The sequence below is a fragment of the Bos indicus genome, chromosome 5, assembly GCF_029378745.1.
Source record: "Bos indicus isolate NIAB-ARS_2022 breed Sahiwal x Tharparkar chromosome 5, NIAB-ARS_B.indTharparkar_mat_pri_1.0, whole genome shotgun sequence".
Classification (NCBI taxonomy): Eukaryota; Metazoa; Chordata; class Mammalia; order Artiodactyla; family Bovidae; genus Bos; species Bos indicus.
In genome coordinates this window covers 83,149,731-83,164,853 of record NC_091764.1, presented here as the reverse complement: position 1 = coordinate 83,164,853, position 15,123 = coordinate 83,149,731, and the positions used below count along the sequence as shown (strand labels likewise).

Below are 15,123 nucleotides of genomic sequence, written 5' to 3'. Positions count from 1 at the left end.
TCCAAATAAGACCAGTTCATCAACCCCATCACAGGCCATGTGACAGGAATATGAGGTATCTGGTGAACAGTCCACACGGGAAGCAAGAAGACAGATTTTAGATGTATCAGGGTGGTTAAATGAAGTTTACATTAGAATGATTGACCTCTTGCTTAAATATTAAGTTATTAGTCAGTAGGACATCACTGAATAAACAGTCACATTAATGAATTACTTTAACAACTGAATATTATCCATGAAATTTGTCTACAAACACATGTTCCTTATGCCACTTTGTGGTCTTCTGGATGCTACAGGATATACTAGGCATGGCAGCCAGCTTCCAAAATGGTCCCCAGCGTAGGGTCTCCTTCCACACTGCCCCGGGCTTAGTCGGTGTCACCAACAAAATACAGCAGAATGATGACAAGACACTTCTAACCTCAGGTTACAGAAGACTGCAACTTCCATCTTGGGCCCTTTCTCTCTTTCAAATAGTTACCCCAGGGGAAGCGAGGCACCAGGCTGTGAGGACACTGAGGCAGCCTATGGAAAGGCCCACATGGCAAGAAGAATGAGGTGTCCAGACAACAGCCAGCAAGGAAGTACAACCACACAAGTGAACGTAGAAGCAGATCATCTAACCCCGGATGACGGTAACCCCAGCAACAGCTTGATTTACCACCTCCTGAGGGACCCTGATCCAGAACCACCAGATTTCTGATCCACAGAACATGAGATAATCATGCTTGTTGCTTTGGGCTGCTAGGTTTGGGGGTGATCTGTTACACATCAGCAGTAGGTACCTAATACCCCAGGTATCAGGTATGGCATCTTCTCTCTAGTTTTGTCACTATCCACTCAAAGTGATATTATAATTTCAATTTAGTTTAATGAGGCTAAAAACATCACTTTAATGGAGATTTTTTTTTAATGTATGCAAAATATATTATAAATATGCAAAACTCTCTGTCCATTAAATGCAATAAAGTTTACACAAATAAATCAAAAAATCAAAGAAAAAAGTATATAACATAATTATAAATAAAATATTTTGTATATCAGGTATAATTAAAGTATCAAATCTATCTTTTAGTCAATGGCAGAGGAAATCATACCTTCAGGAATTTAACTACCGAATTATCAAAACATCCTAAGTATTAGAGGGAAAAAAATCTTTGATGTTCAATGTACCTAATTTTAGACAGTGTAAAGTGAATAACTTTACAGATTGTTTAAAAGAAATTACCTCAAATGTCAGTTTGTTTTTTTCTTTATCTCCAAAAGGAAAAGGCTGATTTACAACTTCTTTCAAGTATTCTTCAACAAATTCCATTGTCAGTGCAAATTTCCTCTTCATATCATTTCTGGAAGAGTCTGTTATAGAATCATATCTGGGAACACAGAAAGAATTTGAAGGAAGTTAAATTGATTGTAGTCATTTAAATTGTAAAATATATATACTTAAACCTCCTGATTTCTAAGTTTGGTTAAATTAATCAACCTTTCTAGATGCTGTGTCCTCTGACTGTGTGGATCACAATAAACTGTAGAAAATTCTGAAAGAGATGGGAATACCAGACCACCTGACCTGCCTCTTGAGAAACCTATATACAGGTCAGGAAGCAACAGTTAGAACTGGACATGGAACAACAGACTGGTTCCAAATAGGAAAAGGAGTACGTCAAGGCTGTATATTGTCACTCTGCTTATTTAACTTATATGCAGAGTACATCATGAGAAACGCTGGGCTGGAAGAAGCACAAGCTGGAATCAAGACTGCCGAGAGAAATATCAATAACCTCAGATATGCAGATGACACCACCCTTATGGCAGAAAGTGAAGAGGAACTAAAAAGCCTCTTGATGAAAGTGAAAGAGGAGAGTGAAAAAGTTGGCTTGAAGTTCAACATTCAGAAAACGAAGATCATGGCATCTGGTCCCATCACTTCATGGGAAATAGATGGGGAAACAGTGTAAACAGTGTCAGACTTTATTTTTGGGGCACCAAAATCACTGCAGATGGTGATTGCAGCCATGAAATTAGAAGACACTTACTCCTTGGAAGGAAAATTATGACCAACATAGATAGCATGTTGAAAAGCAGAGACATTACTTTGCCAACAAAGGTCTGTCTAGTCAAGGCTGTGGTTCTTCCAGTGGTCATGTATAGATGTGAGAGTTGGACTGTGAAGAAAGCTGAGTGCCGAAGAATTGATGCTTTTGAACTGTGGTGTTGAAGAAGACTCTTGTGAGTCCCATCCAACCAGTCCATTCTGAAGGAGATCAGCCCTGGCATTTCTTTGGAAGGAATGATGCTAAAGCTGAAACTCCAGTACTTTGGCCACCTCATGCGAAGAGTTGACTCATTGGAAAAGACTCTGATGCTGGGAGGGATTAGGGGCAGGAGGAGAAGGGGACGACAGAGGAAGAGATGGCTGGATGGCATCACTGACTCGATGGACGTGAGTCTGAGTGAACTCCGGGAGTTGGTGATGGACAGGGAGGCCTGGTGTGCTACGATTCACGGAGTCGCAAAGAGTCGGACACGACTGAGCGACTGAACTGAGCTGAACATCTGTAAAATGGGCCTGTTTTGAAATGAGTTACTACATGTAAAGCACTTAAATCAAAGTCTACCATAATATTAAAGACTTAACAAATTTTTGCTCCTATTATTAACACGTTTTGTGTTTACTGGTTTCCAGAATAACATTTCTATTATCAAAAGCTGTCATTTTACTTTCCAAAAAGAGTATCTCATTTGCATTTGGAAGGTTAAAGAAGCCAAATTTGAACACAGAAATGCTTTTCCTTATATTCCATTTCAAAATTGAAGACATTTGGGGGAGGGATGGATTAGGAGTTTAGGATTAACAGATGCAAACTATTATATATAAAATGGATTAAAAAAAACTAGATCCTACTGTATAGTACAGGGAACGATATCCAATATCCTGTGACAAACCATATGAAAAAAGTATGAAAAAGAATACATATATATATGTGTGTGTGTGTGTGTGTGTGTGTGTGTGTGTATAACTGAATCAGTTTTCTGTATAGTAGAAATTAATACAACATTGTAAATCAACCATCATACTTCAATAAAATAAATTTTTTAAGAAATTGAAGACATTTGATTTTGAGTTCATCAGCTGAATTTAAAGTCATCGAGAAATGCTCCCAAACATACTCATGAATTGTGATCTTCGTGGGGATTTCTGTCCAGAGCCGGGCATAGCGAACAGGCACTACGGACTCCTGGGGATCCCGGTCAACATGCATGTGGAGCATGAGGCGACAAAAGGATGCTCGGAGGTCAAAAGGCAGGCTCTCATCTGACATACATCGCAGGATCAAATCAACAGAGAGCTGTGTAGAAATCTGGTTTATGGCCAGATACTGGCGATCCAAGCACATTCTTGCAAAGAGATTTAGCTGGTACCTTAAAAACAGTAAATGTATTACATTATTTGTCTTATCTGGATAAAGTCTATGTATTAGTATCAATCCACATCTACTTTTATGTTTCTAATATTTCCAAGTGTATGTGATACTGGACATTGTGGTAGTGGGTTAAGTGATTGAATGGCACGTAGATGAGGTCACTTCTTTGGCCATGCAGTTGCAATTTCTCTCACTTGTTCTAGCAACAAGTTTCTGGTGGAGACTGCCATCAGGCTCTAGGTTCTTGGTTTCCTAGGATTACAAATACACTAAGCCCAAAGGCTACGGATAACAGCTCTCGTGAAACCATCTCTTCTGCCTTGCCCAGGCTCACTCAGTTCCAGGCTCTCATGTCTACATTCCAAGTGCAGACTTAGTCCCCAAATGATCAATGATTATTCAAGTGAGCAGTCCAAATGGCATCAGTACACTTTGACTCATCAGCCGCCAAGATACAGAAAGTAGCCTTTGATTCTGTAGCTGTAGAGACCAGGGGACACAAGGAATTCTCTGTCTTTCTCAGATTTTGTGATTTAGGCCCAGTCTTGGTTTCTGCTTTGGGTTTCCATGCCTTAGACTCAAAAAACACCAACTCGGTTCTTGCTCTCACTATACTGACTACATCAACCACCACTGAAACTTCAACTACTATATGCCACCACTGAACTTTTACAACTATAGACACCAGTTTGTCCAAAGTCCTAGGTCTCTACATGACCATAAGCAGTATATACATAACTACTGGCTAACCTTCTCTGAGGCCACCTCTACAACCAAATCAGTTTCCCTAGCCCCAGTTCTATCTCCCTCTCAACTCAATTATCTGCACCCACACCAATCAACAAGAGGAAAAACTCCATTGCTGCACAACAGTTCCAAACTAGGAGAAAATGAGAAAATAGCAAGTGATATATGTAGAAAACACAGATGTTTACATTTATTGTGAATATTTTAAATAATACTAAGTATTTCAGCTACCTTAGTTCTGATATAACTTCTTAAGTTTCTTCACATACATCTGACTTCACAGATTTACAGATTTCTGAGAATCACCTCTCAATATGTGAGACTGAGAATTATGGTTCTCCATGATACTTAACCTGTAATAGGTAAGGACTTCCAAATCAGCCTTGGTGCCCTCCTTTGCCTCCTGGGCAAGGTGCCTGATGGCTTTGCCATGAGGTTCCTTGTTGCTGTCAATCCAGTAGAGCCAAACTTCTTCCTCATCAATGTCATCTGAAAGGATGGCACTCTCCATGGGGTTGTCTCCTTGCATTGAGACCAGTCTTGAAATAAATAACACACACAAAAATCTATGAAAAAGTTCATTCAGAAACAAGACAAGGAACTGTCCTGCTTACAAATAATGAACATTAAAGGATGCCTCCATCATTTGGGCTTACTTGGTTTGAATGAGAATGTCTGCATTGCCCGGGCTCAACATAAATTTGCAGATGAGTTCTTGAGTTACGGGTATCGCGGTGGTATTAGACACACACAGATCTGATAAATAATCCAAAAACCTGACAAGAGAAAAAAAATTAAATTGAACATTAGCAAAAAGCATCTTATAAAATCACCACCCATAATATACTTTGGGATATAATGAAACTGTCTAGATATATTTTTAATATTATTTCCATGCAACAGTTTTCTAATGTGTTGCTTACCTACTGCATCATTAGAGACAAATTAAATGTCCAATTATTTGTATTTAGTACAAATCTTGTTTCCAAAAATGATATAAGCTTGCTTCTACTTATTTGCTGATATTCATCCCACAGCACTGTGACTTGTTATATGTACAGTATCAAAACAAAGCCAGATCAAAGTTAACGCTGTACTCAGTAAAACAGCCAGACAGCACATGAATTCGGTCTGGTCAAGTCAGAGGCCTAATTCTATCTTCTAACACTTACTTGCCATGCTAATTAAGAAGATTTTGTCAAGCTGCTTGACTTCTCTGCAATCATTTCTCCCACATAAGGCAGCATGGTATAAGAGAAAGGCGACTTGCCATGGAGTCAGAAACCCTAACTTCTCTTTCTAGTTGGTTTGTAGGCTTCTATTTTCGCATCTCTAATATATGGATAATATTTCATGACCAGTGTACTTCAGGAGAATGTGCAAGGATTTAAATGAAACAGTGTATTAATATATATATGAACATATTCTAAAAAACTATGGTGAACTATAAAAACACAAGTTATCAGAGTGAAAATCAACCACATTTAAATACATTATCTATAAAGGGCTTTGATGTCCTATGAGATAATAACTCACGATGATACATAATTATCATAGCAATAAGTCCAACATTGTTTTGTCCATGAAAGAATTCTAACTGTACAAAAGTTCTGAAAATACAGCAATAAGCCATAATCCCCACAAGAAAAGACTGCATGAACTACTTCAAACCTTGGCTCTCGATTTCTCCTGAGTAAACTAACAAATGTTTCTATTTCTTTTGCTGTAATGTGTTTCTCTAGTAGTTTTCTGTTGTTGTGCAACAAAGCTGTGATGGTATCTTCTGCCAAAATATCATAGCCAATCTGGGACTGCATGACACAGAAATTCTTAGCAATGTATTCCTGCAAAGGAGAAGGACTGTCAGAATGCGCTGCCAAACAGCTTAGAAATAACAGGTTCTATTAGGGTCAGCAACAATGATTAATTTATTCATAAGAGAAATGCACTAAAAATTTGTCCAAAGAAAAGCAAATAAGTAATTCTTAAATAAATAGAATTTTTGAGGAAGGAATTGCCAATATATTAATATAGACCTCATTTTAATTATAACAGAAAATTACATGTCTAGAAGTAATTTTTAATATGGTACTTAACACTTACAAATTAGAAAAAAATAAACCTAATTAAAATCACAATTTTTTATGACATGATAACTAAGTATCTCACCAGTATAACAGATGGCCCTCTTCAAACACTCACTAAAAGTCATAACCCAGGATTTTGGCATAATTACAGAAAGGAAAATGACCCTCTGACATTTTGTTCATGAAGCACGAGCTTCATACTGTTATATGAAGATCCCAGGTGAACCTAGGCTATTTCTTTTTTTTTACACATACTACAATGATCTATTAAATCTTCTTTTTAAAATGATGATAAAATTACCTAGCACTTTTCATCTTTAAAAAAAAATCAGTGAAAAAACTCACAAATAAAAAGGTAAACAGGAAAAAAAGTCCAGTAAGGTAATATGATTAATCACTTTATTGCTCACACCGATTCATCCAATAGATATTTCTGGAAGGCCATTCCAGCTGTATAGTATGGTTATATAAGAGGATGTGCTTGTTTTTAGCAAACACATGTTACAGAACTGAGAGCTAGGGGTATGGCAGTAAACAAGACAGACAAGCTCCCATGGAGCTCACGTCCTAGTGATAAAGGGCAGTCATCGTTTTAGGTATTGATAAGTGAAATGAAACAAGCAGAAGCATGGGAAAAGCTGACAAATTTAGATGGGGTAGGTGCTGAAAAGGTGACATTTGACCTGGGATAGAAATGATGAAAATGATGAAATAATGGAAATGATTTTTTTTAAAAATGAGGCAATCATGGGGAGAGAAGTCATCGAAGCAATGGGAGTAGCAAGTGGAAGGTTCCGTGGTGGTGGAACCCAGTCTTCTGAGTTCTGTAATCACAGAGTGCCCGTTGCAGCAGGAAAGTCGTCAGTGAGGAGAAAACAAGAGCTGACATGGGAGCTGAGGTCCTGGAGAGCCATGTGAAACAGAAAGGTCCAATCTTAGAGCAAGAGAGAGCCACCGGGGCGTTTCCCCCATGTATGATTCTACCTGCTGCTTCTCCTTCCCACTAGCCTGCCTCTCTATTCCAAGCCACATCTCAGAACTGGTAAGCTTAACCTTCTCCACAGTCCAAAGTGTTCACTTCAGTTTCTTGGGGATTCTCCTTGGGGATGTTTTCTATGCTGGGAAAATTTACTGACTAGAATGTGTTCTTGATTTAAGTAAAACTTACTGATACTAAGAGAACATTTCATACAAAGATGGGCACAATAAAGGATAGAAAAGGTATGGACCTAACAGAAGCAGAAGATATTAAGAAGAGGTGGCAAGAACACACAGAAGAACTATACAAATAAAGATCTTCATGACCCAGATAACCATGAAGGTGTGATCACTCACCTAGAACCAGACATCCTGGAATGTGAAGTCAAGTGGGTCTTAGCTAGTAGAGGTGATGGAATTACAGTTGAGCTATTTCAAATCCTAAAAGATGATGCACTCAATATGTCAGCAAATTTGGAAAACTCAGCAGTGGCCACAGGACTGGAAAAGATCAGTTTTCATTCCAATCCCAAACAAAAGCAATGCCAAAGAATGCTCAAACTACCGCACAATTGTACTCATCTCACACACTGGCAAAGTAATGCTCAAAATTCTTCAAGCCAGGCTTCAACAGTACGTGAACTGTGAACTTCCAGATATTCAAGCTGGATTTAGAAAAGGCAGAGCAACCAGAGATCAAATTGCCAATATCCACTGGTTCACAGAAAAAGCAAGAGAGTTCCAGAAAAAAACATCTACTTCTGCTTTATTGACTATGCCGAAGCCTTTGACTGTATGTATCACAACAAACTGTGGAAAATTCTTCAAGAGATGGGAATACCAGACCACCTGATGTACTCCCTGAGAAATCTGTATGCAGGTCAGGAAGCAACAGTTAGAACTGGACATGGAACAACAGACTGGTTCCAAATAGGAAAAGGAATACGTCAAGGCTATATATTGTCACCCTGCTTATTTAACTTACAAGCAGAGTACATCATGAGAAATTCTGGGCTGGAAGAAGCACAAGCTGGAATCAAGATTACCGGGAGAAATATCAACAACCTCAGATATGCAGATGACACCACCCTTATGGCAGAAAGTGAAAAAAAAAAAAAAAAACACTAAAGAACCTCTTGATGAAAGTGAAAGAGGAGAGTGAAAAGTTGGCTTAAAGTTCAACATTCAGAAAACTAAGATCATGGCATCTTTTCCCATCACTTCATGCCAAATAGATGGGAAACAGTGCAAACAGTGACAGACTTTATTTTGGGGGGCTCCAAAATCACTGCAGATGGTGACTGCAGCCATGAAATTAAAAGATGCTTACTCCTTGGAAGAAAAGTTATGAGCAACCTAAACAGCATATTAAAAAGCAGAGATTACTTTGCTGAGCACCAAAGAATTGACGCTTTTGAACTGTAGTATTGGAGAAGATTCTTGAGAGTCCCTTGCACTGCAAGGAGATCCAACCAGTCCATCCTAAAGGAAATCAGTCCTGAATATTCACTGGAAGGACTCATGTTAAAGCTGAAACTCCAATACTTTGGCCACCTGATGTGAAAAACTGACTCATTTGAAAAGATCTTGATGATGGGAAAGATTCAAGGTGGATGGAGGAAGGGATGACAGAGTTTGAGATGGTTGGATGGCATCACCAGCTCGATGAACATGAGTTTGAGTAAATTCCCGGAGTTGGTGATGGACAGGGAGGCCTGGTGTGCTGCAGTCTGTGGGGTCACAAAGACTCAGACACGACTGAGCGACTGAATTGAACTGATTCCCAAATAGCATCCAGCCTCCAGGTCAGACATCCTCAGCCCTCCACAGCTCAGCCCACATGCCTTTCCAGCTCACTCCCACAACCATCCTTCCAGATGGACTAAACTCATCACCGAAGTTTCCTGACTATGCACTCATCTCTCCAACTATGTAAGAGAAACATGGGACACTAACTTACCAAATGCTAATTAATTGAAAACAATTTTGTATTAAGCAGACATATATTACTGAGCCCACTGTATATTATATTATATTTTAAGACAAAAATGAGATGAAATTCTACATGAGTTGGCAACTTTAAGCTATATCCCTGGATACACCTGGGTTCCCTGTCCTCCATGGTTAGGTGTATCTTGCGATGAAACTGCCCTTCTAGGATCCATTATTCTCTTTTCAGAAATCTGTTCACTAAAATGCCAGTTCCCATACAATTTCTGAAAATGATTGTTTTTTTTTTTTTTTAATGATTCTTATTGTATTCAAATGCTTCCTTCTCCAAGCACCCTTCCTGGGTTACCTGAGCTGAGCTCCTCTCTCCTGAATTCCCACAATACTGTCTTATCTCCCCTACCCACTCCATGACTCTGCCTTACATTTCAGATGCACATCATATTTTTTCCACCAGACAATGAACTCTTTAGCCTACACATGATGGGGTATGTCACGTGTTTCTAGAAATGCCAAGAAATGTCTCATTCCTCTTTACATAATATATCCAGCATGCCTCCTGCCCATCAGGAGCTAATACCATGCACACATGAGGACTCAGACATCTTCCCCCGACAATTCTAATTTTACAAGGAATAATAAATACATATGTCATTTCAAATACATTTACAGGTCATTTTTGTGTGTTATAAAACATTTCAATTATAAAAGAAACGTTTTGGAACACACACAAATGACCAAGAGAAAGCATTTCACTGCGAAGAAGAATTTCCCATCCCTAATTTATATGTCTTGGAACTGTAACCAAACAACTTCGCCCATACTTTAGATGTTAAAAAGATAAAAAGGAGGGCCATCCTTGAACCTGATTTTTCCGGTAGTCCTGCTGCGAATGTCTCAGCACACGGTAGCACAGCCTCAGCATGTACTTATAGGGGGCGTATCTTTGATCCCCCAGATCTTCAAGTCTCAACATTGAGCCTTCTCCTGCTTTCTCCTTAAAGGGTGCTTTAAGAATCCCAAATACCTATTAAGAAAACAACAACAACTATGACTTATTCTGATGAATGGAGGTGCATGTTTAGAATTTTTTATTTTTTTATAACAAAAAACGTTGACTCAAAAAGGCTTTTGTAATATTTGAGTAGAATTAGTGGAGAAGGCAATGGCACCCCACTCCAGTACTCTTGCCTGGAAAATCCCAGGGATGGAGGAGCCTGGTAGGCTGTAATCCATGGGGTTGCTAAGAGTCGGGCTCGACTGAGCGACTTCACTTTCACTTTTCACTTTCACACATCGAAGAAAGAAATGGCAACCCACTCCAGTGTTCTTGCCTGGAGAATCCCAGGGACGGAGAGCCTGGTGGGCTGCCGTCTATGGGGTTGCACAGAGTCAGAAACGACTGAAGCAACTTAGCAGCAGCAGCAGCAGCAGTGTAAAGTAAAAAAATAAAAGAAAGATTTTTGGGGGGATATAAGACCAACATATTAAGGGACAGAAAAATACTGCTAAAAATATTCCCTAAATTAAATGACAAAATAATATTTAAATAAAATGCTTCATTTTGTTTAGAAATTCTATTTTATTAAAATAAAAAAATATTTGGGAAGTGTTCAACTTCCCTAATAAGTCAGACAGAAAAAGAAAAAAATCATATGATATCACTTATATGCAGAACCTAAAAAAAGTTATACAAGTGAATTTATTTTCAAAACAGAAACAGACTCACAAACTAGAAAATGAACTATGGTTACCTGGTGGAAGGTGGGAGGGAGGGCTAAATTGGGGGTTTGGGACTGACACGTATATACTGCTATATTTAAAGTAACCAATAAGGACTTAATGTAAACAAATAAATATTTGGTTAAAAATAATAAAATTTTAAAGATTTTAAGTTTTACCAAGTTACATGAACATATTCAGATGAACTAAAATATAGTCTGACTTCAATGGGCTTTGAAGTCAAACAACTACTTCTGTTATTCCCTATAAATTTCTAAAATCAAAACACTATAAGGAAAATCAAAACACTATAAGGAAATTTACTTTTCATCTAAAACTGACTACCTCCAAATATTGCTTTTAAACCTCTTAGTAAAAGAATTAACTTATTATTTGTATACATAAAGATGTGACCAAATCAATGAATGTATCAGCATTCAAAACAAATAAGGAGCCTTATCGGCACCTGGTGATACCCAGTGACTCAGATTTTTCTTGTAAGAAAATTAGCAGTTGGGAAGTATTTAAAAAGCACTGAGGAGCATGACTCTTTTAGGCAAGAAGACAGCAGGTAGGATCACCTGGAGATGAACTGGCAGGATGAGTAAATTATTTATAAAGGAGCACCTAGGCAAAGACATGAGGAGTCATACAAGAAAGCAGAATTATCCTCTGTAGTCCATGAAATAAAATATGAATTAAAGTTTCTTCAATAATTCTATATTCACTAAACTGTGAATTTTCTACTTATTATACTGAAGTAAAATATTTGACATATATTGGTTGAAATAATAAATCATTCAAGGTTCTAAAAGTCCTTGAAATCAAATGTTTTATACAAAAGAAATGCTAATGTTAGAAAAGACTTGGTCTCATTAGATTTGCAACCTTTATTTTATTTGAGAAAACTGTTGATTTTATATATTCTGACAATCAGCTACAGAATATTAACTGATAATGTCTACTGTTTTCCTTTCCCAACTCTACAATAGCAGGTATATTAATAACATAAATTTTATTTTTTAAGTATCTTCCTACAGTCCACAGTTAAGGCAGAAGCCCATTACTTATATAGCCATTAACAGAATAAAAAGAATGCACGAAGGTAGGCATGTCCAAACGTGCATAGTATTAGGGAGTAAATTAATTTGCCGGCACATGATGAACAACTTCAGGAAGACATAGCATAGGAGCATTTCTAGACTTCCAGGGAAAAAACTAGAATACTGTAAAGAGCACTTGTGACTAATGAATAGACTGCCCTGCTTTTTGAGGGGAAAATGCGGGAAAAGGAGGAAGCAGATGGAAATGGCAGCTTCCAAGCTCCCCTGGAAATTCTACTTAGAACATTACAGCATGTTTTTTGGAAACAGTTTGACCATGTAGGTTTTTCAGAGGTCTGTGGCAGGCCGTCTCCAAGATAGCTCTCAGTGAACCCTGCCTCCTGGAATTACTCTCTTATGGAATCCTGTCTTATTGACTGTGAGTTGGAATTATTGGCTCACTTCTAACTAAGAGAACAAGGTAGAAATGATGAGATGTTAGAATTTCTAAGATGAGGTTACAAAATGACTATGACCTCCACCTAGAGGCCCTCTCTTCTTCTGTCTTGGATCCCTCACTTCTAAGGAAGACAACCTGCCTGGTCTTGAGGCAGCCCTGTGGAGAGGCCCAAGTGAGTGAGCTGAGTAATAAATCCTCCCCTGTTTGAGCCTCGAGATGACCACAACCCAGCCAAGACCTTGACTGCAGCCTGTGAAACACCGTGAGCAAGAACTGCCCACCTAAACCACCCCCAGATTCCTAGTCCACAGAAAACCTAAGTATCTGCTGGCTTCTGACACTAAGTTTAGGGGTAATTTGTTATACATCAATAGGTAACTAATACAAGAACTTTCCTGATACTATAATTCAAAAGATAAAATATGCAAAATCACCTGTGCCAATATGTTCTGTTCCCTCATTAACTTCTGACGTTCTCGGTTTGGCTTGGTGATAAGCACGTCTAGAACGTCTTGTCCGTTGTTAGGTACATCAGCAACAAAGAAGATAAGGTCTTCCAGTAACTTGGTTACAAACCTATCATAAAAAGAAAGGGAAATATTATGGTGTGCTTAATCTTGGAAATATTTGTAAATAAGCACTAAAACATTAAAAAGTAAAAGTATTTTATAATAAAATCATTTAATGAAATAACTAATACAGTAAATATTTACTTAAATTAGCTGCTGAGTCACTTCAGTCGTGTCCGACTCTGTGCGACCCCATAGATGGCAGCCCACCAGGCTCCCCAGTCCCTGGGATTCTCCAGGCAAGAACACTGGAGTGGGTTGCCATTTCCTTCTCCAATGCATGAAAGTGAAAAGTGAAAGTGAAGTCGCTCAGTCATGTCCGACTCTTGGCGACTCCATGGACTGCAGCCCACCAGGCTCCTCCATCCATGGGATTTTCCAGGCAAGAGTACTGGAGTGGGGTGCCATTGCCTTTTCCCATTTACTTAAATCTTTGCAAAGAGCATCCCTTCTTCAGTTCCACCAACCCCTACTCCTACCTCCAACTCTAATCAAGTATTTGCAAAGACAATTATGAAATAAAACCCCATGAGTCCCAAAATCAGAGGTGTTGAGAGGATAACACCCATCAGCAGATGCTTTTTCATGACTGACTCACAAAGAAGGGTATTTTGGCTTTATGAGAGAACAGCTAAACTAAATTCTTAAACTAAAATTTGTTCTTTTTTATCATCAACTCAACTACATTTTCTAATCTTTACCACATTACAATTTCTCTCTGTACAGAATAGGAAAAACTTAAATGACCTGCAAAGAGAGACAAGAGCAAGCCATCATATCTCTAAATTGTTCTGAAAGTATTAACTGATCTATACAAATCATAGCACCCTAAAATCATACACTAATGTTTACCTTTAATTCTACATTTTGGCTATTTTTTTTAACTATTACTTGAACATTAGTGGCATCTGGCACCTTCCTCCCTTAGCTTTCTTCTTCCTCCTTCCTGCGGTTTATCATTTCCTGTGTGACTCTTTTTTGTAAAATTCATACAGGCACTACACCACCAGGGAACTGCATCATATATGAATTTTTTAATACTACAAAAACTATCCAACAAATATTTAAGTAAACTTTATCCAAGAAGATGTCATATAGATGCATGATGGAATGCTACTCAGACAGAAAAGAATGAAATAGTATCATCTGCCACAACATGGATGGACCTAGAGATTACCATTACTAAGTGAAGTTCAAGTCCGACAGAAAAAGACAAATACCATATGATATCATTTGTATGTGGAATCTAAAATATGACACAAATGAATTTATTTACAATGTTTTAACATTTAACAGAAACACAGACATGGAAAACAAACTTATGGTTACAAAAACAGGCACAGGGTGGGGGAGGAATAAATTAGGAGTTTGAGATTAGCAGATAAAAACTACCATATATAAAACAGATAAACAACAAAGTCCTACTGAAAAACACAGGGAACCATATTCAACATTCTATAATAAACCATAATGAAAACGAATATATTTATATATAACTGAATCACTTTACACTAGAATCTAACACAACATTGTAAATCAACTATATTTCAATAAATAAGCTTTATCCATATACATCAGCATAATTATTCACTGTTATTAGTATGATCAATCAAGATCACATCAACAAAAGAACTACAATTTAAGAGATTCAGTGACTCTAGAAAAGTGCGGAATGTATTCCGTTATGAAGCACCTTGATCTTACCTCCAGATTCAACTCTTGCAAGGGAGTGGAGCCAAGTGGATAAACCTATAATCCAGAATTTAGCCACCACATCCAAATTCAGCGCACCTCCAAAGTTCATAAACTTACTCCAAATTCCAGAGATATGTTTTCTTGTGTGCCTATTTTAAATTTTAACCCCATCTGTTTCTTTTCGACAAAATGTCTTAGGAATAGGATTCACTGACATAGCTTCTAGGGGCACCCACAGAAATGTAAAACATGATTTCTACACATCAAAATGTGGTGTGAATTTCTTTCGAAATTGTGACTCAACATCTTCTAAATTATTCTGTTGTCCTTAACAGCAATAATAAAATATTTATTTTGAGCTCAGACTTCTTCAGCAAACTAAAATTGAGTTGAGCTTCAAGGGCTCAATTTACAAGTCCAGTCCAAGCATAAATATATCGCATTTTC

At 37.9% G+C, this 15,123-nt stretch overlaps 1 protein-coding gene across 2 annotated transcripts in view; it reads right to left on the bottom strand.

Annotated features, from left to right (window-relative positions):
- The window catches only part of ITPR2 (inositol 1,4,5-trisphosphate receptor type 2), a 593,100-nt gene that overhangs the window by 393,585 nt on the left and 184,392 nt on the right, over positions 1 to 15,123 (bottom strand). For both annotated transcript variants that reach the window (XM_070788589.1, XM_070788588.1), the window contains exons 14-20: positions 12,847 to 12,988; positions 10,053 to 10,214; positions 5,844 to 6,016; positions 4,829 to 4,948; positions 4,526 to 4,711; positions 3,172 to 3,423; positions 1,229 to 1,373 (exon numbers count right to left, since the gene is read on the bottom strand). In XM_070788589.1, coding sequence (XP_070644690.1) covers positions 1,229 to 1,373; positions 3,172 to 3,423; positions 4,526 to 4,711; positions 4,829 to 4,948; positions 5,844 to 6,016; positions 10,053 to 10,214; positions 12,847 to 12,988 — 1,180 coding nt within the window. The remainder of the gene's footprint in view (positions 1 to 1,228; positions 1,374 to 3,171; positions 3,424 to 4,525; positions 4,712 to 4,828; positions 4,949 to 5,843; positions 6,017 to 10,052; positions 10,215 to 12,846; positions 12,989 to 15,123) is intronic.